The following is a 23,019-nucleotide window of genomic DNA, read 5'->3' on the forward strand; positions in this document are numbered from 1 at the left end:
ATGGCAGTTAGGGAGGCAAAACTTCGAGTGGAAGAAATTCTGGCAAAAAACATTAAAAAGGGGGACAAATCCTTCTTCAGGTATATTAGTGACAGAAAAAGGAACACAGGCGGGATAGTACGCCTTAGAAGACCGGACGGAAGTTACGTGGAAGCAGATTCCGATAAAGCCGAACTACTGAATGAATACTTCTGCTCAGTCTTCACCTGTGAGGCACCGGGACACGGTCCGCAGTTGAAGGCAACACAAAGCACAGAAGACCCGTTTCAGAATTTTCACACCAGGTAAAGTTTACAGTGAACTGGCAAGACTCAAGGTGAACAAAGCCATGGGACCAGACAATTTGCACCCAAGAGTGTTCTGAGAATTGAGCGATGTCCTGGCGAAACCGTTGGCTGAGCTATTCAATCTCTCCCTAAGTAAGGGGAAAGTTCCCCTGGACTGGAAATTAGCTAATGTCGTTCCTCTGCATAAAAAGGGTTGCAGGGCAGAGGCTGCGAATTATAGACCGGTGAGTCTCACATCAATAGTGTGCAAACTCATGGAAACACTAATTAAAAGCAAATTGGACACGATCTTGAATGAAGGGAATCTTCGGGATCCCAGTCAGCATGGATTCACCAAGGGTAGGTCCTGCCAATCCAATCTCATCAGCTTCTTTGACTGGGTAACAAGAAAGTTGGACTTGGGAGAGTCTTTGGACGTCGTGTACCTGGACTTCAGGAAAGCTTTTGACAGTGTCCCACACCGCAGGCTGCTAAGCAAGATGGAATCGATGGGGTTAGGAGAGACACTAACTGCATGGGTCAATGATTGGCTGAGTGGCAGACTTCAGAGGGTGGTGGTTAATGGTACCCTCTCTAAAACATCGGAGGTGACCAGTGGAGTGCCGCAGGGCTCGGTCCTGGGTCCACTCCTTTTCAACATATTCATAGGGGATCTGACTCAAGGGCTTCAAGGTAAAATAACACTATTCGCCGATGACGCCAAACTATGTAATATAGTAAGTGAATGCAGTTTACAGAATTATATGGCGCAGGACCTGCTTACATTGGAAAGTTGGTCCTCAACCTGGCAGCTAGGCTTCAATGCTAAGAAATGTAAGGTCATGCACCTCGGAAGCGGAAATCCATGCAGGACGTACTTCTTGAACGGAGAAACTTAACTAGGACTTCAGCAGAACGAGATTTAGGAGTAATCATCAGTGCAGACATGAAAACTGCCAATCAAGTGGAGAAGGCTTCATCTAAGGCAGGGGTGCCCACACTTTTTGGGCTTGCGAGCTACTTTTTAAATGACCAAGTCAAAATGATCTACCAACAATAAAATAAAAAAAAAAACCACAAAGCACACTGTATGCATAGAAAATGTTAATCATCATTCCTATTCCAGGGTTTTTCAAAGAGGTCAAAGCAGATGACTCTAAGCACTATCACCTCAGTAACAACCATACAAAAATAGACAAATATACCCCCTCCCTTTTTACTAAACCACGATAGCAGTTTTTAGCGCAGGGAGCTGCGCTGAATGCCCAGCGCTGCTCTCGACACTCATAGGCTCCCTGGGCTAAAAACCTCTATTGCGGTTTAGTAAAAGGGGACCTTAGTGTAAAATATAGACAGCAGATATAAATTCAGACACATTTTGATCACTAAATTTAAAATAAAACCATTTTCCCTACCTTGTCTGGTGATTTCATGAGTCTCTGGTTGCACTTTCTTCTTCTGACTATGCATACAATCTTTCTTCCCTTCTTTTAGCCTGTATGCTTCTTCTCCTCCAGACCTCATTCCTTCCCCCCAACTTTTCCTTCCTCTTCCCTGCCCTTTCTTTCTCTCTGCCTCCCTTTCTTTTTTTTCTGTTTCTCTTCTTTCCTTCTTTCTCCCTGCCCTTCCCCAAGCCACTGCCACTGCCATTACCATCGGGGACCAGGACCCAAACGCCACCAATAACAGGCCCCAAGCTCTCCCTGCTTCGGCCAACCAGCATTCCTCTCCCCGACGTCAATTCTGCCATCGGGAAGAGGAAGGCTGATCAGCCCAAGATCGTGATCAACCTATTGGGGGAAATGCTGCCGGGTCCTGCCTTCGCGGAAACAGAAAGTAGGCAGGACCCGGCAGGAACAAGAACAAATGCTTCACTAACCTGTCTCCCGCATTAGCCCGTAGCGAACGCTTGCTTCAGGGCTCTCAACATGTGCGTGCAGGCTTCCCTTCTTCCCCCCTCCCCCTCCCCGGACATAACTTCCTGTTTTGGAGGAAAGAGAAGAGAAGCCTGCATGCACACGTTAGAGCCCGGAGCATAAGTTCGCTAGGGGCTGAAATCTCCAAGCCGGTTTTTTGGGTTTTTTTTTTTAATGTTCAGCAGCGGCAGATGACAGCTGGGCAGACCGCCCAGCTAAAAGGCCCTAGGGAGAACACTGGAGAGGAAGGCTGATCGGCCTGTAGACCAGGACGGCGATCGACTCGAGTTGCCGTCCTGAGCTACTGGTCGATCGCGATCGACGCGTTGGGCACCCCTGATCTAAGGCAAGGCAGATATTGGGTTGTATCAATAGAAGTTTCATCAGCCGAAAGCCTGAAGTCATAATGCCATTGTACAGGGCCATGGTGAGACCTCATCTGAAGTACTGTGTGCAATTCTGGAGGCCACATTACAGTAAAGATGTGCGCAGAATTGAATCGGTTCAACGGACGGCCACCAGGATGATCTGGGGCTCAAGGGTCTCTCGTACGAAGAGAGACTGAACAAATTGCAGCTCTACACTCTTGAGGAACGTAGGGAGAGGGGAGACATGATCGAAACATTTAAGTACCTCACGGGACGTGTCGAAGTGGAAGATGATATTTTCTTTCTCAAGGGACCCTCGGCCACAAGAGGGCACCCGCTCAAACTCAGGGGCGGAAAATTTCATGGCGACACCAGAAAGTATTTCTTCACAGAGAGAGTGGTTGATCATTGGAACAAGCTTCCAGTGCAGGTGATCGAGGCAGACAGCGTGCCAGACTTTAAGAATAAATGGGATACCCATGTGGGATCCCTACGAGGGTCAAGATAAGGAAATTGGGTCATTAGGGCATAGACAGGGGGTGGGTAAGCAGAGTGGGCAGACTTGATGGGCTGTAGCCCTTTTCTGCCGTCATCTTCTATGTTTCTATCTTGAAAGTTTCTATCATGTCCCCCCCTAAGCCTCCTCTTTTCCAGGGAGAAGAGCCCCAGCTTGTCCAGCCTGTCAGCGTATGAACAGTTGTCCATACCATTTATCATTTTCGTAGCTCTTCTCTGGACCTTCTCAAGTATCGCCATGTCTTTCTTGAGGTACGGCGACCAATATTGGACGCAGTACTCTAGATGCGGGCGCACCATTGCACGATACAGTGGCATGATGACTTCCCTCATCCTGGTTGTAATTCCCTTCTTAATGATGCCCAGCATTCTGTTAGTAGTGCTTTCGATCTAGTAGACCACAAAATAATGCTACTATGCCTAGACACAATGGGACTCTCAGGAAAAGTTAAGAACTGGTTCCAGGACTTCTTAACAAAAAGATCATACCGAGTGGCCAGCGATGTTAATTACTCTAGCCCATGGAAAAACCCCTTGGGGGTTCCCCACTATTCAACATTTACATCTCATCCTTAGGACATCTATTACAAAAGTTAAACTTAAACTATTAGATATATTCAGATGATATTTCTAACTTAATTCCTTTAAATAACATAACAAATGAAATTCTAGATCACATCTCATATAATGGCTGAAATTGAACAATGGACAATCAATTTCAAACTGAAACTAAACATAGAAAAGACAAAAGTCTTCTTGGCAAGCCCTAAAGACAAAATTACCAGAACATTGTTACAATTAAATATTTAGCCACGAATACCCAATTTCCAAAACTATAAAAATACTGGGAATCACACTAGACACACATCTAACCAGGCTGACCACACGAATATAGTGGTGAAGAAATGCTTTTGTACACTGTGGAAACTAAGGACCATTAAAAATACTTTGACACTACATCCTTTAGATCAGTGGTTCCCAACCCTGTCCTGGAGGACAAAACCAGGAATGGCGGGGAAGACGAGAAGCACCAGAGCTACAATCAAGGTCAACCCCCCGACAGCAGAAGAAATCCAGATGAAGGCCTCAGTCTCCGTGCAGACTGAAGAGGACCCCCTCCTATGGAAGGCAGAAATCTCTGTACAGAGAGAAGCTGAACCCCACCTGAAGATTTCAGTCTCTGTACAGACAGAAGAAGACACCCAGCTACAGCTCAACGGTGACATCCTACAGGAACTGACTAGTCTGAGGGAAGAAGTGCAGCGGCTAAGAAGCATCCGAGAGGGCAAGGCATTCATTAATGGAGTCCTCCTAGAACTGTCTCAAGTCTCCGAGCAAATGCACGAAGACAGGTCCATTCTCAAGACACCCGAACCAACCAGTCATGCAACATTGGAAGTAACAGTTGGGGTACAAGAAGAGACTTGAGACGGTGACACCTGGCAACTAATCACCTTTGCAAGCAAGTGCTGAAAGCAGTCATCCTCTTGGATAACTTCAGACAAGCACAGCAACCTCACATCAACTCCGCAGATCACCCTGAGTAACAGATTTCAGCTCCTACAAGACCCACCAGCGGAACTAAAGAGAATATTCAAGAAGACATCCAGGAGGGTAATCTCGATACCAGGCAGGCTACCCCAACTCACGAAGCAACAAATCAGCACTCCTCCAAGAAGCATAGAGTGGTCGTCATTGAGGACTATGCTGCGAGGAACAGAGGGACCGGTATGCAGACCAGATCTACAGGCAAAAGAGGTCTGCTGTCTACCAGGAGCCAAGATCCAGGATGTGACTACCTGCATTGGAAAAATAATCAATCCAAGAGTGCAAAAATTACTTCCTATCAATTTCTAAATAGACATAGCCATGCCTCAATAATCAATCCCCTAGACCACTACCCGATGCTCCTCATCCACATTGGGACTAACGACACAGCCAGGAGCTCACCGGAGAAAATTCAGGAGGACTTTAAAGTCCTGGGAGAAGAATTGAAACAACTGGTCTTCTCCTCCATCCTACCATTAAGAGACAAAGGAAGAGCCAGAGAAGAAAGGATCAAGAGGACCAACGAGTGGCTGAGGAGATGGTGCAAGGAGATGAACTTCGGCTTCCGGATTGCAAGGACCAGATGGGCTGCACCTAACCAGAAGAGGGAAGAACGTTGTGGGTCAACACCTGGCTCACTTATTCCGGAAAGCTTTAACTAGGTGAGCCAGGGGAGGGGACCCACTCTCAAACAAGTCAGGTGAGTAACTTGGAGGTAAATCGGGTAAGTAACTCTGAGGTAAGAAATCGTGCGAATACTAAAGGAGTCGGAGGGAGGGAGGGGGATAGAGCGAGAGACAGAAACTTAGCATCTACAGAAATGAATCAAGTCGATAGAGAGGGGGACAAAGGGAGAGTAGAAGACTCCACCTGGAAATCAAGGAAGAAAAGCTGCATGGACAAAGCGTCAGTGGGGAGAAATCTCATGGACACTGAAGGAGACAGAAGCATTAATAAGGGTGACAAAGGCAAGATTTCAGAGGACAAGGGCAAGACTGAGGGCAAAATTGAGGGGGCAGAGACAAGATTGAATGGGACAAACTACCTCAGTCAGAAGACACTCCATGCAAACAGAAAGAATGGACAGCCATGTATGCTAATGCCCGTAGCTTAGGTAACAAAATACTGGAACTGGAAACAGAAATGAGAAACGCCGACCTTGACTTAGTGGCAATATCAGAAACGTGGTTCTCGAAGGCCCACGGATGGGATATGGTCATACCGGGATATAACTTACTCTGTCGAGACAGAGAGGGCAAATCAGGAGGAAGGGTAGCTCTGTACATCAGAGACAACATCAAAGTTACTAAAATCACAGACATCAGATATATGGCAGAATCCCTCTGGGTGAACCTAGCCAGGGGCAATAACAAATGCCTGTATCTTGCCATTGTATACAGACCACCAAAACAAAAGGAGGATGCAGACGACGAACTAGTGGAAGACATTGAGTCCATCACTCTACGTAGAAATACAGTGCTGGTGGGAAACTTTAATAATAATAATAACAACTTTATTCTTCTATACCGCCACAATCTTGCGACTTCTAGGCGGTTTACAATCAAGAGTGCTGGACATTCAGCGAAATACAATAAGTAGATATTCAGAGGAAATACAGAGATCAGAGACCTCAGGAGGCAACAGTATAGAAATACAATTTGCTGAGCAAAAATGTAATATGTACATTTTAGTAGGTAATGTCCAAAAGGACCTGTTGGGGATAAATAGCAATGTAAAGTTACGATAAGATGAAGATAACAGATTATATTTATAACAGTGCTGTAAGTTCAGGTGGAATAGGGAGGGGGGAGGGAGAGGGAGAGTGGGTCAATTGTTTAGGTATTTCTGGAACAGTTGGTCTAGGTCTAGGTCTTTGCCCCATAGGACTGCTTGGTGAGAGAGAAGGTGTTCGTGGTGTTTTTTCATTTTGCAGCCTCTAAGTGGAGGGGAAATGAGTATTGGGTGTGTGTTTCTCTTGAGTTTGTTATTAGAAAATGCGAAAAGGTCCGTTATGTACTTGGGGGTCAGGCCGTATAGTACTTTGAAGCAGAGGCAGGCAAATTTAAACTTTACTCGGGCTTCCGTTGGTAGCCAGTGCAGCTGCTGATAGTAGGGTGTCACGTGGTCGAATTTCTTCAGCCTGAAGATAAGTCTGACCGCAGCATTTTGCATTATTTGGAGACGTCTCATATTCTTTTGTGAGATTGCTAGATAGGCGATGTTGCCCGTTGTGGACAGGAACAAACCTTCCACTACAACCAGTGGCAGCAAGAAGTTGCTAGCCTCCATGCGAGGAGCACACCTCAAGCAGATGGTATTGGAACCCACCAGGGACCAGGCGATCCTGGACCTGTTACTCACCAACGGAGACAGTGTTTCTGGGGTATCAGTGGGAGACACATTGGCATCCAGCGACCACAATATGGTTTGGTTCCACTTCAAGAAAGGAACCACTAGGTCAAATACATCGAGTAAGGTCCTAAATTTTAAAGGAGCTAACTTTCAGGGCATGGGGGACTACGTCTTCACTGTGCTACAAAACCAAAACATGACGGACAATGTGGAGGAACTATGGTTGACGCTGAAGTCTGCCCTGCATGAAGCAACCAACATATACATAAAAACTGTGAGCAAACGATGTAAAAAACAGACTACAGTGGTTCTCCACGGAAATCTCAGAACTAGTAAAGCAAAAAAAATAAAGGCATTCATTACCTACAAACAATCGCAACATCCGGAAGCTAAAATATCCTATCTAGCTAAATCCAGAAGAGTTAAATTGACAGTCAGAGAGGCCAAACTCCGGATGGAAGAGAACATAGCTAGGCAGATGAAGAAAGGGGAGAAATCCTTTTTTAAATACGTCAGCGACAGAAAAAAGAGCACGAGCAGTATTGGGTGGCTAAAGAAACCGGACGGCAGCTATACAGATTCGGACGCAGACAAAGCAGAATTACTCAATAATTACTTCTAAGAATAATTAATTCACCTGTGAAGCGCCAGGATCTGGTCCTCAGCTACAGACAAAGAGAAGTTTGAAGGACCCATTCCGGGACATGGAATTTACTGCGAGCGAAGTCTACCAGAAGCTATTGAAATTAAAAGTAAACAAAGCTATGGGCCCGGACAATCTACACCCTAGAGTGCTTCGAGAACTGAGTGATATCCTGTCAGAGCCATTAGCAGGGCTCTTCAATCTTTCCCTAAGCAAGGGAAAAGTTATCCTAGACTGGAAAACTGCCAACGTTATCCCACTCCACAAAAAGGGATGCAGGTCAGAGGCTGAAAATTATAGACCAGTGAGTCTCATGTCAATAGTGAGTAAACTCATGGAAAAGTTGATTAAGAACATATTGGACACATTTCTGGATAATGAGAGATTAAGAGATCCCCACCAACATGGCTTTACAAAGGGAAGGTCTTGTCAATCCAATCTGATAAGCTTTTTTGATTGGGTAACCAAAAAACTGGATGGGGGTGAGTCCCTGGACATTGTATATTTAGACTTTAGTAAGGCCTTTGATAGTGTTCCTCACCGTAGGTTATTGAGCAAGATGAACTCGTTGGGACTAGGAGAAACACTGACAGCGTGGGTGCAAGACTGGCTAAGAGGCAGACTTCAGAGAGTGATGGTAAACGGTATCCCCTTGGAAATGTCAAGAGTGACCAGTGGAGTACCTCAGGGCTCGGTCTTGGGCCCGATGCTATTCAACATCTTTGTAAGGGATCTGACTCAGGGAATTCAAGACAAAATTACATTATTTGCCGACGACGTGAAACTATGCAACACTGTGGGCAGGGCAACGGAACTAAACAGCGCAATCAGGTCGAGCACTATGGAGCAGGACCTGCTTTTACTGGAACAATGGTCCAGTACTTGGCAACTAAACTTTAATGCCAAAAAAATGTAAAGTAATGCTCCCTGGGAGCAGAAATCCATGCAGAACTTACACCTTGAACGAGGAAAACTTATCGAGAACTACTGCAGAAAGGGACCTGGGAGTCCTAATCAGGGAAGATATGAAGGCTGCCAATCAGGTGGAGAAAGCTTCAGCAAAGGCCAGACAGCTGCTGGGATGCATCAGAAGGAGCTTTATCAGCCGAAAGTCTGAAGTCATACTGCCGCTGTATAGAGCCATGGTAAGACCTCATCTGGAGTACTGTGTCCAGTTTTGGAGGCCGCATTATCAAAAGGATGTGAAAAGGATGGAGTCAATCAAGAGAATGGCCACTAGGATGGTATCGGGACTTAAAGACATCTTATATGAAGAACGTCTGACCAGGCTGCGCCTAAATTCACTCGAGAAGCGCAGAGAAAGGGGGGACATGATAGAAACATTCAAATACATCAGGGGACGAATTGAAGTGGAGGAAGAAATCTTTTTTCTAAAGGGTCCCATGGCGACAAAGAGGGCATCGCTGAAACTCATGGGGGGAAGACTTCATGGTGACACCAGGAAGTACTTCTTCACCGAGCGGGTGATTGATCAATGGAATAGTCTTCCACGCCAGGTGGTCGAGACCAGCAGTGTGATCGACTTCAAGAATCGATGGGACAAACAGGTAGAGGTACCACATAGTTATGCTTAAAAATGGATACCCCAGGGAGGGAGGGCTAGTCTTGAGTGGGCAGACTTGTTGGGCCGCTAGCCCTTATCTGCCGTCATACTCTATGTTTCTGTGTTTCTGCGGCACTCCACTATTTACCCTCCTCCATTGAGAAAAATGGCCATTTAACCCTATCCTCTGTTTTCTACCAATTCCTAATCCACAACTGAACTTTGCCTCCTATTCAATTACTCTTTTAAAAAAAAAAGAGAATGACTGCAGATGGTGAATGATAAAATGTGTATTTGCATGTTGACTGTCAAGCCACGTTTTTGAGTTAATTTGCACTCAAAAACAAGCTCTTCCATCGCATTGATTAACAATTCTATTCTATCTACTTTAGTTTCACCATTGTTACAATTACCCATATTTAACTTAAAGAACTTTAAATAAATAAATAACTCTCAAATGCATTTTTTTTGTTAGTTTTTCAATTTTTTAATTTCAGTTATTATGTGCCACGAAAAACATTTACTCCATTTAGTGTGCTGGAACTAAAAAAGTTGAGACACTGCTGTAGGCGATCCTGCCCATTTTCCTCTGGTTACTCTTCTCAGAGGCCCTTTCAGGGATCCAGACATATTTAGCAGTTACAGGCGCCAGCAGCCCGACAGTGGCTCGGCCTCCAAGATGCAAGAATGATACCAGGACAATGATCACTGCTCCTCTTATTGGAGGGTTGCTTCATCATTCTGTGAGGAATGGGAACAGATTTGGTCTGACCGCTGGGTTCTAGACATTATTTGAGATAGGCTTAAGATCGAGTTTTCTCGGCCCTCTTCGGTGTTCCTCGACTCCCCGGCCAGAGAAGCAGGTCGGGGTCCGAGCGACAATGTAACTGGCTCTTAGACAGTTCCTTAAGAAGAATCAGACTCGGACAGATACTCTCTATATTTCATAGTACCCAAGAAGGGTACAGAAGATTGGAGGCCCATTCTGGATTTGAAGTCAGTAAATGAAGCCCTAAAGGTTCCCTGCTTTCACATGGAGATGAGCAGCAGTGGCTCTGGGATAATTCCTTGCCCCTCTGGATTTGACAGAGGCATATCTTCACATCCCCATCTTTCCAGATCACAGGAAATATTTTGAGATTTCATGTTCTACAGCACCACTTCTAGTTTGCGGTGCTCCAGTTCAGTTTCGCCATGGCTCCTGCACCTTTACCAAGGTGATGGTGGTTGTAGCGGCCCACCTGCACAGGATGGGTGTCCAGGTGCATTCTTACCTTGATGATTGACTAATCAGGGCCCCCTCTTTGGAGGATGATGAGCACATGGTTCAATAGGTGGTGAGCCTTTTACAGAAACTGGGTAGAATAGTCAATTTCCAAAAGTCAACTGCAGCCGACTTGGTGCTCGGAATATTTGGTAGTCTGTTTTGTCACCGTGCAGGACCATGTTTTTCTTCCTGAGCCATTCAAACAGAAGCTAAGGAAGCAGATCGTGGCGATCTTGGCTCTGGATGCATGGATGTTATTCAATTGGATGGAACTTCACTTGCAAGCTCTCTCAGCTGCCCACATGGCAGGGGTAGAGAATTTCCAGGCCAACTTTCTCAGCAGGCAGACTTGGGATCAGGGAGAGTAGTCTCTGCCCAGAGGGAGTTTTCCCTCATTGTTCAGACTTGGGGCAACCCGACATGGATCCCATGGCTACAACCAAGAATGCAAAAGCAGTTTGATTCTACGGTCATAGAACCGAGCGGGGAAGGCAGGGCTAGATGTCCTAGTTCAGCCCTAGCCCACAGAATAGTTCCTGTGTTTTTCCACCTTGGGCCATGGTGGGTTGGATCATTCGCCAGATAACGAACCATCAGGGAATGGTGATCCTGGTGGTCTCTAGATTGGCCCAGCAGGCCTTGGTATAAGGATCTGGTGTGTCTGCAGAGAGGCAGGTGCCTGAAACTGCTGGTTCATCTGGTGTTTCTCAGTCAAGGCCCGTTTCCCATGCATTGTCTGGAGGCCCGGTTCCCATGGATTGTCTGGAGACCCGGTTCCCATGGATTGTCCGGAACACTTTGGTCTTATGGCATGTTGAGTGCACGGCCCAGATTCAGAAGGGTTGTTTGGAAGTTCTTTGACTCTCTTTAGAGCAAAGAAACCCGCGGCTTATGCTAAGACCTGGAAGATCTTCTAGTTATGGTGTGTAAAAGAGCAGGTGGAGCCCAAGAGCACTCCCATTCCATTGATCCTTGTATTCCTACTTGACCAGCTGCTCTACGTTTTTTAGGTTATTGTTGCTTGTCGTCTTCTTTCTGCAATCTCTTGTAGTTTATGAAGGTTAACCTCTCTTTTCCTTAACTTTTTCTTCTTCTATTGTTGAGAGCCAGAGCAATTTTTTTCCTTATTTTTATTTACTTTCCTTACAAAAAGGTTTCTTGTCCTTAAAATAGTGCCTTTCATCTTTGCTTGTTAAGAAGTACTTCTAACCATAATCACAGTTAATCACTGGAACAAAGTTAACTGGGAAAGTGGTAAAATCTCTTATTGGAGATTTGAAAATAGAATAGATAAACATCTTTCTCAGTGTAATAAATTGTACCCTGCCATCAGTGATCACCAATTATTCTCTTCTTGAATTTGCTTTTTTCCGTAGTACACAATGGCTTATGGCAGTGCAGTAGTAAATCTTGTTTCTGTTAATATACACAGGAGTCCATACTTTAGCTGTTGATTCCCACTATTTGTGAATCTGCAGAAGGGTATCACTAAGATCTTGACCAAGACAGCCTGGATTTTTGGGATAGCCCTAATGAATATGTATGAGAGAGATTTGCATATGATGGAGGTGACGGGCATGCAGATTTGCTCTATGCATACTTATTAGGGCTATCCTGAAAACCTGACTGGCTGGTGGTCCTCCACTACTTGTGAATCTGCAGAACGATGTCACTAAGATCTTGACCAAGACAGCCTGGGTTTTTGGGATAGCCCTAATGAATATGTATAAGAGAGATTTGCATATGATGGAGGTGACGGGCATGCAGATTTGCTCCATGCATATTTATTATGATATCCTGAAAACCTGACTTGGCTCTGGCTCTCGAGGACTGGAATTGCCTACCCCTGCTTTAAGGCAGTGGTCTCAAACTCGTGGCCTGGGGGCCACATGCGGCCCACCAGGTAATATTTTGAGGCCCTCGGTGTGTTTATCATAATCACAAAAGTAAAATAAAACAGTTTCTTGATCATATGTCTCTTTAGCTATAAATTACAATATTATTATTATTAAGACTTAGCCAAAAGGAAAGATTTATCCTATATAATAAAACCCTAAGCGCGCATGCCACTCTGGCCACTCCCCTCCTCCCACCCTCACTCACCAACCGCTGGAGGAAGAGTAGGCAAACTCTCTCCCTTCCCGCCACCCTGTCACTCCTCACATGCGCACGACGCCGAGCCAACAGGCCAGTGCTCATCAAAAGCCCCGACACAGCGCCAACCACAAGAGAATTGGGCACAGGAGCCCCGCCCCGACACATCTCTCCAAGACAGGCAGCATGGACTTGGAGTCCCGAAGGCAGCCCGAGAACACATGCCGACTCTGAAAATTCGCCACAGTCGTCGCCCCCTCCCCCCTGCACCCTTTCCCGGCACACCCGAATCCCCATTGACCCTCCCTCCGCGAGACGCACAAACCTCCCGGCTCCAGCAGCGGCCGCATCACACTAAAGACGTTGCTTCGCGGCCTTCCCATGCTCTGATTTCCTCTGCCGTGTCTCTGATGACATCATCAGAGAAGCCGGCAGAGAAAATCAGAGCATGGGAAGGCCATGAAGCAGTGTCTTTAGTGTGATGTGGCCGCTGCTGGAGCCAGTAGGTTTGACAATTGTCTCGCAGTGGGAAGGTCAGTGGGGTCGGCTGCACGGTGGCAATAGTGGCAGGGGGCGTGAAGGTTCTACTGCACAGGGGGATGGCTAGCAGGCAGGTTGGCTTCGGTGGGTTTGGGAGGGACAAAGTAAGGCTGTGAGGGGGAGCAGGGAAGAGGTGCTGCTGGATCGGGGGAGCAGGGAATAGGGACCAGGGGAGCGGGGAAGAGGTGCTGCTGGACCGGGAGAGTAGGGAAGAGGTACTACTGGACCGGGGGAGCAATTAAGAGGGACAGGGGGAGCAGGGAAGATTTGCTACTAGACTGGGGGAGCAGGGAAGAGGGACAGGGGGAGTAGGGAAGAGGTGCTACTGGGCCGGGGGAGCAATGAAGAGGGACAGGGGGAGCAGGGAAGAGGTGCTACTGGACTGGGGGAGCAGGGAAGAGGGACAGGAGGAGCAGGGAAGAGGTGCTACTGGGCCGGGGGAGAAATGAAGAGGGACTGGGGGAGCAGGGAAGAAGTGCTGCTGGACAGGGAAGTGGAGTGGGGAGGGAAATGCTGCTGGTGAGAAAAGGGGGCTCGGGCTGAAAGGGAACAGATGGGAGAAAGGGGCTAGGGGGGGTGGGTAAAAATGGGTTTGGAGCTGGGGCTGAAAATAGGGGACATGTGAGGGAAGGAGGCTTTACTAGCACCTGTTAATAAGAACATAATCCGTGCCTCTGCTGGGTCAGACCTGAGGTCCATCATGCCCAGCAGTCCGCTCACACGGCAGCTCATCAGGCCCAGGACCTCTATACTAGCTCTCTATCTATATTCTTTTATCCCCTTTTCCTTCAGAAAATTGTCCAATCTCTTGTTGAAATCCAATACCATCCGCTCATGCAGTGGCTCATCAGGTCCAGGACCTGTATACTAGCCCTCTGTCTATACCCTTCTATCCCCTTTTCTTTCAGAAAATTGTCCAATCCCTTCTTGAACTCCAATACCGTACCCTGTCCTATCACTCCCTCTGGAAGCGCGTTCCAGGTGTCCACCACCCGTTGGGTGAAGAAGAACTTCCTAGCATTGGTTCTGAATCTGTCTCCTTTTAATTTTTCGGAATGCCCTCTCGTCTTGTAGTTGTCGAAAGTTTGAAGAATCTGTCCCTCTCCACTTTCTCTATGCCTTTTGTGATCTTATAAGTCTCTATCATATCCCCTCTAAGTCTCCGTTTCTCCAGCGAAAAAAGCCCCAGACTCTCTAATGTAATGGGCTTAAACACTAGTAAACTATAAAGAGTTTTATCTCATGCAAAATTGTCATTTCTTTAATAAGACATTAAGTATTTTTTTCTGAGGCTCTCCAAGTACCTACAAATCCAAAATGTGGCCCTGCAAAGGGTTTGAATTTGAGACCACTGCTCTAAGGCATGCATATTAACATTTGTATTGTGCTGACATCGTATGTTGTGTTATATGAATGTTCTTCCATTCAGTCTATTATGTTAAGTTCTTTTAGTTTGTATGTTTAACCTAACTTTGTAATTTATAGATGTACATCGCTTAGAACCTGGAATAGGCGATTTATCAAATCTTATAATAAACTTGGAAACTTGGTATCATTTTGTATTCTGTTGACATGTATCATATTTCTGTTTTGTTTTGTTTTTACAGCACTGTTAAATGTGTATATTTCTGATAATGTATCATGTTAGTCCTATTACTAAGATTTGTTTTGCCATCTCCAAGTTTATCTCATTAATTTTATGTTAACAGAATTGTTAGTTTTATGTGAGGCTTTCTGCTGTGCGTTGCCTTGAGTGAATTTCTTTATAAAGCCAGCTAATAAATCTTAATAAGTAAATGATCTGTATTAAATAAACTACTTCATGGCATATTCGCTAGTCTTATAGTTTTTGAAAGTCTCTCTTGTCTGTACTCTTCTCTACTGCCAACTTCCGACTGTTTCAGGCACAGCAAAGTAGAAGGGACAAACTGCCTAATTCTGTTCATCAGGCTTTGTCTCTGGCAGTATTCAAATCCATACTAAAAGGCCACTTTTTTTGAAGTTGCGTTTAAGTCCTTTCCCAACTCACTTGTAAAGCACCCATATCTGTTTGTCATTCGCTCTATAGCAGTGTGTTGCAAACTTTTTAAGGTGTGCACACTAATCTTGCAGTTGTGGCTGAAGGGCACCAGGAATGCGAGTGACATCATCACATCGACATCCACATGTGTGTGGATGTCCCACCCGCGGCCCTGAGCCTCCTATTACTGCAGATTGGTGGGAGGGATAGGTGTTGCAGAAGGTGAGGTGGAGGAGAGGCGCAGTCATTGGCTGGCTGACTGATACAGGACATGCTTCTGGCTGTGAGAGATACATCCTTTAAGCAGTCAGTAGGTGCTGGCACCTCCCCTCCTTGTCGACATCTTGTGGCACACCTGAAATCTGCCGGGGCACACAGTTTGCAATACACTGCTCTATAGTCTCCTACCTTATTGACCTCGTCATTCTCTTTGTAATTCCTTACCTGAGCAGCATATATATAGATTCACCCTTTTTGTCCTGTTTGTCATAATTAGATTGTAAGCTCTTTCAAGCAGGGACTGTCTCTTGCGTGTTTAATGTACAGCGCGGCATGCATTTGATAGTACTATAGAAATAATAAGCAATAACAATAGAGTAATGTGATTTCCATTTATCTGTTGCACTTCAATCATGATTTTATAGAGACATAGCTCCTCTTGGCAGTCTCTGCTCCAGGTTGAAAAGTCTAATCTCTTTAGTCTTGTCTCATAGTGGAGCTGTTTAATCTCATTTGTTTGTTTACTGCACAATGCAAAATTCTTGGCAGTTCACAAGAGAACATATGTAATAAATCAAACACAGACAAAACATAAACATAGTAATCTACTTGAAGTTTTTTCCTGTAGGTGTCTGATATTAAAAACTGGATGAGTTCATCATTTTGACTTTTTTTGGTTGCCTTTCTCTTTCTCTCTTCCTATTCTAATTCTGTTATACTGTACATAAGAACATAAGCAGTGCATCTGCTGGGTCAGACAAGTGGTCCATCGTGCCCAGCAGTCCGCTCACGCGGCGGCCCATCAGGTCCAGGACCTGTATAGTAATCCTCTATCTATACCCTTCTATCCCCTTTTCCTTCAGGAAATTATCCAATCCCTTCTTGAACCCCAAAACTGTACTCTGTCCTATCACACCCTCTGGAAGCACATTCCAGGTGTCCACCACCCTTTGGGTGAAGAAGAACTTCCTAGCATTGGTTCTGAATCTGTCCCCTCTTAATTTTTCCGAATGCCCTCTCGTTCTTGTAGTTTTCGATCTTTGAAGAATCTGTTCCTCTCCACTTTCTCCATGTTCTTCATGATCTTATAAGTCTCTATCATGTCCCCTCTAAGCCTCCGCTTTTCCAGGGAAAAAAGCCCCAGTTTCTCTAATCTTTCAGCATATGAAAGGTTTTCCATACCTTTTATCAATCATGCCGCTCTTTTCTGAACTCTCTCGAGTATCGCCATATCCTTCTTAAAGTACGGTGACCAATATTGGATGCAGTACTCCAGATGTGGGTGCACCATCGCTCGATACAATGGCAGGATAACTTTCGATCTGGTTGTAATACCTTTCTTGATAGTACCCAGCATTCTATTTGCCTTCTTAGAGGCCGCTGCGCACTGTGCTGAAGGCTTCATTGTGTTGTCCACTATTACCCCCAAGTCCTTTTCTTGGGTACTTTCACCCATTACCAGCCCTCCCATCGTATAGCTGTACTTCGGGTTTCTGTTTCCTACATGCAAGACTTTACATTTCTCTACATTAAACTTCATCTGCCATCTCATCGCCCACTCTCCTAGTTTGTTCAGGTCCCTTTGTAAATCTTCACAGTCCTCTTTAGTCCTAACTCCACTAAATAGTTTGGCATCGTCTGCGAATTTTATTACTTCGCACTTCGTCCCTGTTTCTAGATCATTTATAAATACATTGAACAGCAGCGGTCCGAGTACCGATCCCTGTGGAACACCACTCGTGACCCTCCTCCAGTCCAAGTAGTGGCCCTTCACCAATTTTTGGTCTCCTTCCACCCCATGGTTCTTCAGTTTCCGTAGTACAAGAGAAAATGGCAGTAGATAGGCCATGTGGCCCATCTAGTCTGCCCATTCATATCCACTATCTCTTCTTCCCCCTAAGAAATCCAAAAGGCCTGTCCCATGCTTTCCAACTATCTCCACTGAGAGGTCAATCCACAAATCCACCACCCTTTCCGTAAAGATGTATTTCCTTATATTACTTTTGAGTCTATCCTCTTTTAACTTAATCTTATGCCCTCTGGTTTCAAAGCTTTGTTTCATTTGAAAGAGACCTACCTCCTGTGCATTTATGCCACAGAGATATTTAAATGTCTCAATCATATCTCCTCCCTCTTGTTTTTCTTCCAGAGTATATATATTGAGGTCTGTAAGTCAGTGACATAAACACAGCACTCTTATAGACAAAATACTTCTAAATAACAACTTGCAGCTCTTTGACAGCTAATGACATCAAATATGTTCATACTGAACCACCAACTTAAGTTAGAGCCATTTTCAGTATTTTCACTTTCCGCAAAAGGGTAGGCTTAGGTGCCGTAGACCCAAAGTGGCCCCTAGCAGACTGGTCATTTGTCCACTCAGATTGAAATTGTTGTTTAGATCCAAAACTTTTATGTAATACCAAAAAGTAAACTTTTGCATCAATTTGAATTGAGGTGATTTGCAAAACTGCAATGTGGTCTTCTGCCACATATTCACATGGTTACTGCCTAGAGCAGGACTCCTGATGTGACAGTCAATTCAGTCAGACAGTTCTGCAGAAGTTGTTTGGAGTCTAGAATTTACTTCTACCCTCCTAGGCCCATTTTTATTCTAAACCCTCACAACAAGACTATATAAGTTCAGGTTGATTGTTTCCTAGTTGGCCTTGACATTGCAAGTTCCTATTGTCCTTTGGTGGTGGTATTAATGGAGTTTGATTGCTTGCGTACCAACCGAAGAGGGAGCTGTTCGCCACTGCAGAAGGGGAGGAGTTCAAGATCTTAGTGACACCCTTCTGCATATTCACAATTAATGGGAATCAACAGCTAAAGTATGGACATATGAGCCTGGTAGCTAGGAATTCCCATATGGGAGAATTCAATATCCTGCTTACCTTAGGAGAAAGCAAAGTTACTCACCTGTAGCAGGTGTTCTCTGAGGACAATAGGACATATATTCTCACATCCTCTCCCACTTCTCCTAGAAGTTGTATTCCATCAGCTTTACTGTATTGCTGGTCTTGTTGCTCACATTGAACTGAAGGCACTTATGCAAGTGCATTGTGGGACTGCCAATGACTTCAAGGTTGTTTTTGAATGCTTGGTGGTGTCTGTGCCAGTACTCCATCAGATATCACCAATAGGTGTGAATGCTTGTCCTCTAGTTCTTGGAGAACATCTACTACAGGTGAGTAATATTTCTTTATTTCTTAGTTTATAGATTTGCTGAGTGTTTCGTTTTTTTAGTATTCAGATTTACAAAAATTGTTTATCCCCACAGCTAAGCAATAATTTATATCTTCATTTTAATTGTGTCTGCTGTAGGGTATATGCTTGAACCTGATCAAGAATGGAGACCTGATATCTTCCAAGTGTCCTACTTCACCTTTCAGCTTGCCAAAAAGGATTGCCCAGTATCTAATATATATGTAAGTAGTGTTTTCTTAATGCATGCATGTTAAACATTTTGTTTAACTGTTTTCACATTAAATTGCCAAAATTTGTATGAAAGTCAAAAAGTAATTCAGTCCTCATGTATTTTACATATTGACTTTGTGTCTAGCATTGCTTATTAGAAAAATTTATTTTAATAATACTTTTTTAAAATACATTAAAACCTTGGATAGCAAGAAACTTGGTTTGCAAGTGTTTTGCAAGACAAGCAAAACATTTTATTAAATTTTAATTTGATATACAAGCAATGTCTTGTAATACAGGTACATAGAGTACACACATCACAACTGAGCCGATGGTTCTTCTCTCTCTGACGCTGCGAGAGTGTAGTGACTGTTCTGTACAAGCAATGTCTTGCAATACAAGTACATTCAGTCTACACACATCACAACTGAGCCGATGGTTCTTCTCTCTCTGATGCTGCGAGAGTGTAGTGACTGTTCTATACAAGCAATATTTTGCAATACAAAAACATACAGTGTATACATATCACAACTGAGCCAGCCGATGGTAGTTCTCTCTCTGACGCTGCGAGAGTGTAGTGACTGTCCTGTACAAGCAATGTCTTGCAATACAAGTACATACAGTCTACACACATCACAACTGAGCCGATGGTTACATAGAAACATAGAAGATGACGGCAGAAAAGGGCTACAGCCCATCAAGTCTGCCCACTCTGCTTACCCACCCCCTGTCTATGCCCTAATGACCCAATTTCCTTATCTTGACCCTCGTAGGGATCCCACATGGGTATCCCATTTATTCTTAAAGTCTGGCACGCTGTCTGCCTCGATCACCTGCACTGGAAGCTTGTTCCAATGATCAACCACTCTCTCTGTGAAGAAATACTTTCTGGTGTCGCCATGAAATTTTCCGCCCCTGAGTTTGAGCGGGTGCCCTCTTGTGGCCGAGGGTCCCTTGAGAAAGAAAATATCATCTTTCACTTCGACACGTCCCTTGAGGTACTTAAATGTTTCGATCATGTCTCCCCTCTTCCTACGTTCCTCAAGAGTGTAGAGCTGCAATTTGTTCAGTCTCTCTTCGTACAAGAGCCCCGAGATCATCCTGGTGGCCGTCCGTTGAACCGATTCAATTCTGCGCACATCTTTACTGTAATGTGGCCTCCAGAATTGCACACAGTACTCCAGATGAGGTCTCACCATGGCCCTGTACAATGGCATTATGACTTCAGGCTTTCGGCTGACGAAACTTCTATTGATACAACCCAATATCTGCCTTGCCTTAGATGAAGCCTTCTCCACTTGATTGGCAGTTTTCATGTCTGCACTGATGATTACTCCTAAATCTCGTTCTGCTGAAGTCCTAGTTAAAGTTTCTCCGTTCAAGAAGTACTTCCTGCATGGATTTCCGCTTCCGAGGTGCATGACCTTACATTTCTTAGCATTGAAGCCTAGCTGCCAGGTTGAGGACCAACTTTCCAATGTAAGCAGGTCCTGCGCCATATAATTCTGTAAACTGCATTCACTTACTATATTACATAGTTTGGCGTCATCGGCGAATAGTGTTATTTTACCTTGAAGCCCTTGAGTCAGATCCCCATGAATATGTTGAAAAGGAGTGGACCCAGGACCGAGCCCTGCGGCACTGGTCACCTCCGATGTTTTAGAGAGGGTACCATTAACCACCACCCTCTGAAGTCTGCCACTCAGCCAATCATTGACCCATGCAGTTAGTGTCTCTCCTAACCCCATCGATTCCATCTTGCTTAGCAGCCTGCGGTGTGGGACACTGTCAAAAGCTTTCCTGAAGTCCAGGTACACGACGTCCAAAGACTCTCCCAAGTCCAACTTTCTTGTTACCCAGTCAAAGAAGCTGATGAGATTGGATTGGCAGGACCTACCCTTGGTGAATCCATGCTGACTGGGATCCCGAAGATTCCCTTCATTCAAGATCGTGTCCAATTTGCTTTTAATTAGTGTTTCCATGAGTTTGCACACTATTGATGTGAAACTCACCGGTCTATAATTCGCAGCCTCTGCCCTGCAACCCTTTTTATGCAGAGGAACGACATTAGCTAATTTCCAGTCCAGGGGAACTTTCCCCTTACTTAGGGAGAGATTGAATAGCTCAGCCAACGGTTTCGCCAGGACATCGCTCAATTCTCTGAGCATTCTTGGGTGCAAATTGTCTGGTCCCATGGCTTTGTTTACCTTGAGTCTTGCCAGTTCACTGTAAACTTCACCTGGTGTGAACTCAAAATTCTGAAACGGGTCTTCTGTGCTTTGTGTTGCCTTCAACTGGGGACCGTGTCCCGGTGCCTCACAGGTGAAGACTGAGCAGAAGTATTCATTCAGTAGTTCGGCTTTATCGGAATCTGCTTCCACGTAACTTCCGTCCACGTAACTTGGTTCTTCTCTCTCTGATGCTGCGAGAGTGTAGTGACTGTTCTATACAAGCAATGTCTTGCAATACAAGTACATAGTGTACCCACATCACAATTAGGCAGATGGTTCTTCTCTCTCTGACGCTGCGAGAGTGTAGTGACTGTTCTATACAAGCAATGTCTTGCAATACAAGTACATACAGTCTATACACATCACAACTGAGCCGATGGTTCTTCTTTCTCTGACGCTGCGAGAGTGTAGTGACTGTTCTATACAACTAATGTCTTGCAATACAAGTACATACAGTCTACACACATCACAACTGAGCCAGCCGATGGTTCTTCTCTCTCTGACGCTGCGAGAGTGTAGTGACTGTTCTATACAAGCAATGTCTTGTAATACAAGTACATACAGCCTACACACATCACAACTGAGCCAGCCGATGGTTCTTCTCTCTCTGACGCTGCGAGAGTGTAGTGACTGTTCTATACAGGCAGTGTCTTGCAATACGAGTACATACAGTGTACACGCGTCACATCGTCTCTACTGAGCCGATGGTTCTTCTCTTTCTGATGCTTCAGGAGTGTATTGACTGTTCTAAATGAGTGAGGTCTTGCAATACGAGTACGTATAGTATTTGGTATAGGAATTGTCTTAAGTTTTTATTATTTCCTATGGGGAAATTCACTTTGATATACGAGTGCTTTGGATTACAAGCATGCTTCTGGAATGAATTATGCTCACAAACCAAGGTTTTACTGTACTTTTAAAATCTTTTTTTTTTTTTTTGCTTTATGCAATGTTTCAGTGGACCACTCAAGCACTGTTACTTACCTGTAACTGTTATACAGAGACAGCAGGCAGAAATTCTCACACGTGGGTGATGTCATCCTCTGAACCCGGCATGGATCATCTAAAGTAAACTGTCACTTTTAAAAAAATCAAGAGACTGTACATATTGATCCAGAAAAGTCCAAGATGAACAGCGCACAGATGAAGATGAAAGACAGAAAGGAAGGCTAAAAACTTGGCTTTTCTCAAAAATATAACACCTCCCCCCTCTCTGGTGCCCTAAAATCCTCTATTCCTCCTTTACTCTTAATCCACAACCATCCTTTGGAGTTCCATTCTATCTTAGTCCTGTAAACCGTGCCGAGCTCTACGATCGTGGAGAAGATGCGGTATACAAACCTAAGGTTTAGTTTAGTTTAGTCTCTTTTTTTCCATGGCAGCTTGTTCATATTTTTTATACAAACATATATAGAGTTCCACCAGAATGTGTAATCCAAAAAGTGAACAGATTTCCAATTCTTCAGTAAATGCAGGATACCAATTGCAAGTGGAAAGTCTATCAACTTAGGTGCTGCGAACAGAGAATGGTCACATCAAAAGATATGTCAGTAGGGCAGTTGGTACATCAGTAAAGCATATGTTCTAGGGCAGTGTTTTTCAACCTTTTTACTCCTATGGACTGGCAGAAATAAAATAATTATTTTGTGGACCGGCAAACTACTAAGACTGAAATTTTAAAAAACCCCATCGCCGCTCGGTCCCGCCAACCATCTGATCCCATCCGCACAAGCTTCAAATAGTTATGATTTTATATTGAACATTTTATTAAAGTATAAAAAGAAACAATATTCTGTACAATTGTCATTTTATAAATACAAATAACACAGAGCAAGGATCAACAAAAACTCTGTCTCCCTTCCCCTTCATATATATCCCCTCTACTATCAAGAAAACTGAATAAGCCAAATTATTACAGAATGCTACACAAATATCATGCTAACAGAATACTGCAGTCACACATGGCAGGGATGGTATTAGGGGAGTGCAACTAGGGCAACTGCCTCCTAGTTGGAGAGAGCCCTAAGCCAGCTGGAAGCTAAAGAAGCACTTCCT

General features: G+C 44.6%; 1 protein-coding gene across 5 annotated transcripts in view; it reads left to right on the top strand.

The window, feature by feature from the left end:
- BMP2K (BMP2 inducible kinase) overlaps positions 1-23,019 on the top strand; it is a 284,761-nt gene that overhangs the window by 128,893 nt on the left and 132,849 nt on the right. For all 5 annotated transcript variants that reach the window (XM_033963569.1, XM_033963540.1, XM_033963550.1 and 2 more), the window contains exon 8: positions 18,641-18,744. In XM_033963569.1, the coding sequence (XP_033819460.1) occupies positions 18,641-18,744 (104 nt within the window). The remainder of the gene's footprint in view (positions 1-18,640; positions 18,745-23,019) is intronic.

The sequence above is a fragment of the Geotrypetes seraphini genome, chromosome 1 (assembly GCF_902459505.1).
Source record: "Geotrypetes seraphini chromosome 1, aGeoSer1.1, whole genome shotgun sequence".
Lineage (NCBI taxonomy): Eukaryota > Metazoa > Chordata > Amphibia > Gymnophiona > Dermophiidae > Geotrypetes > Geotrypetes seraphini.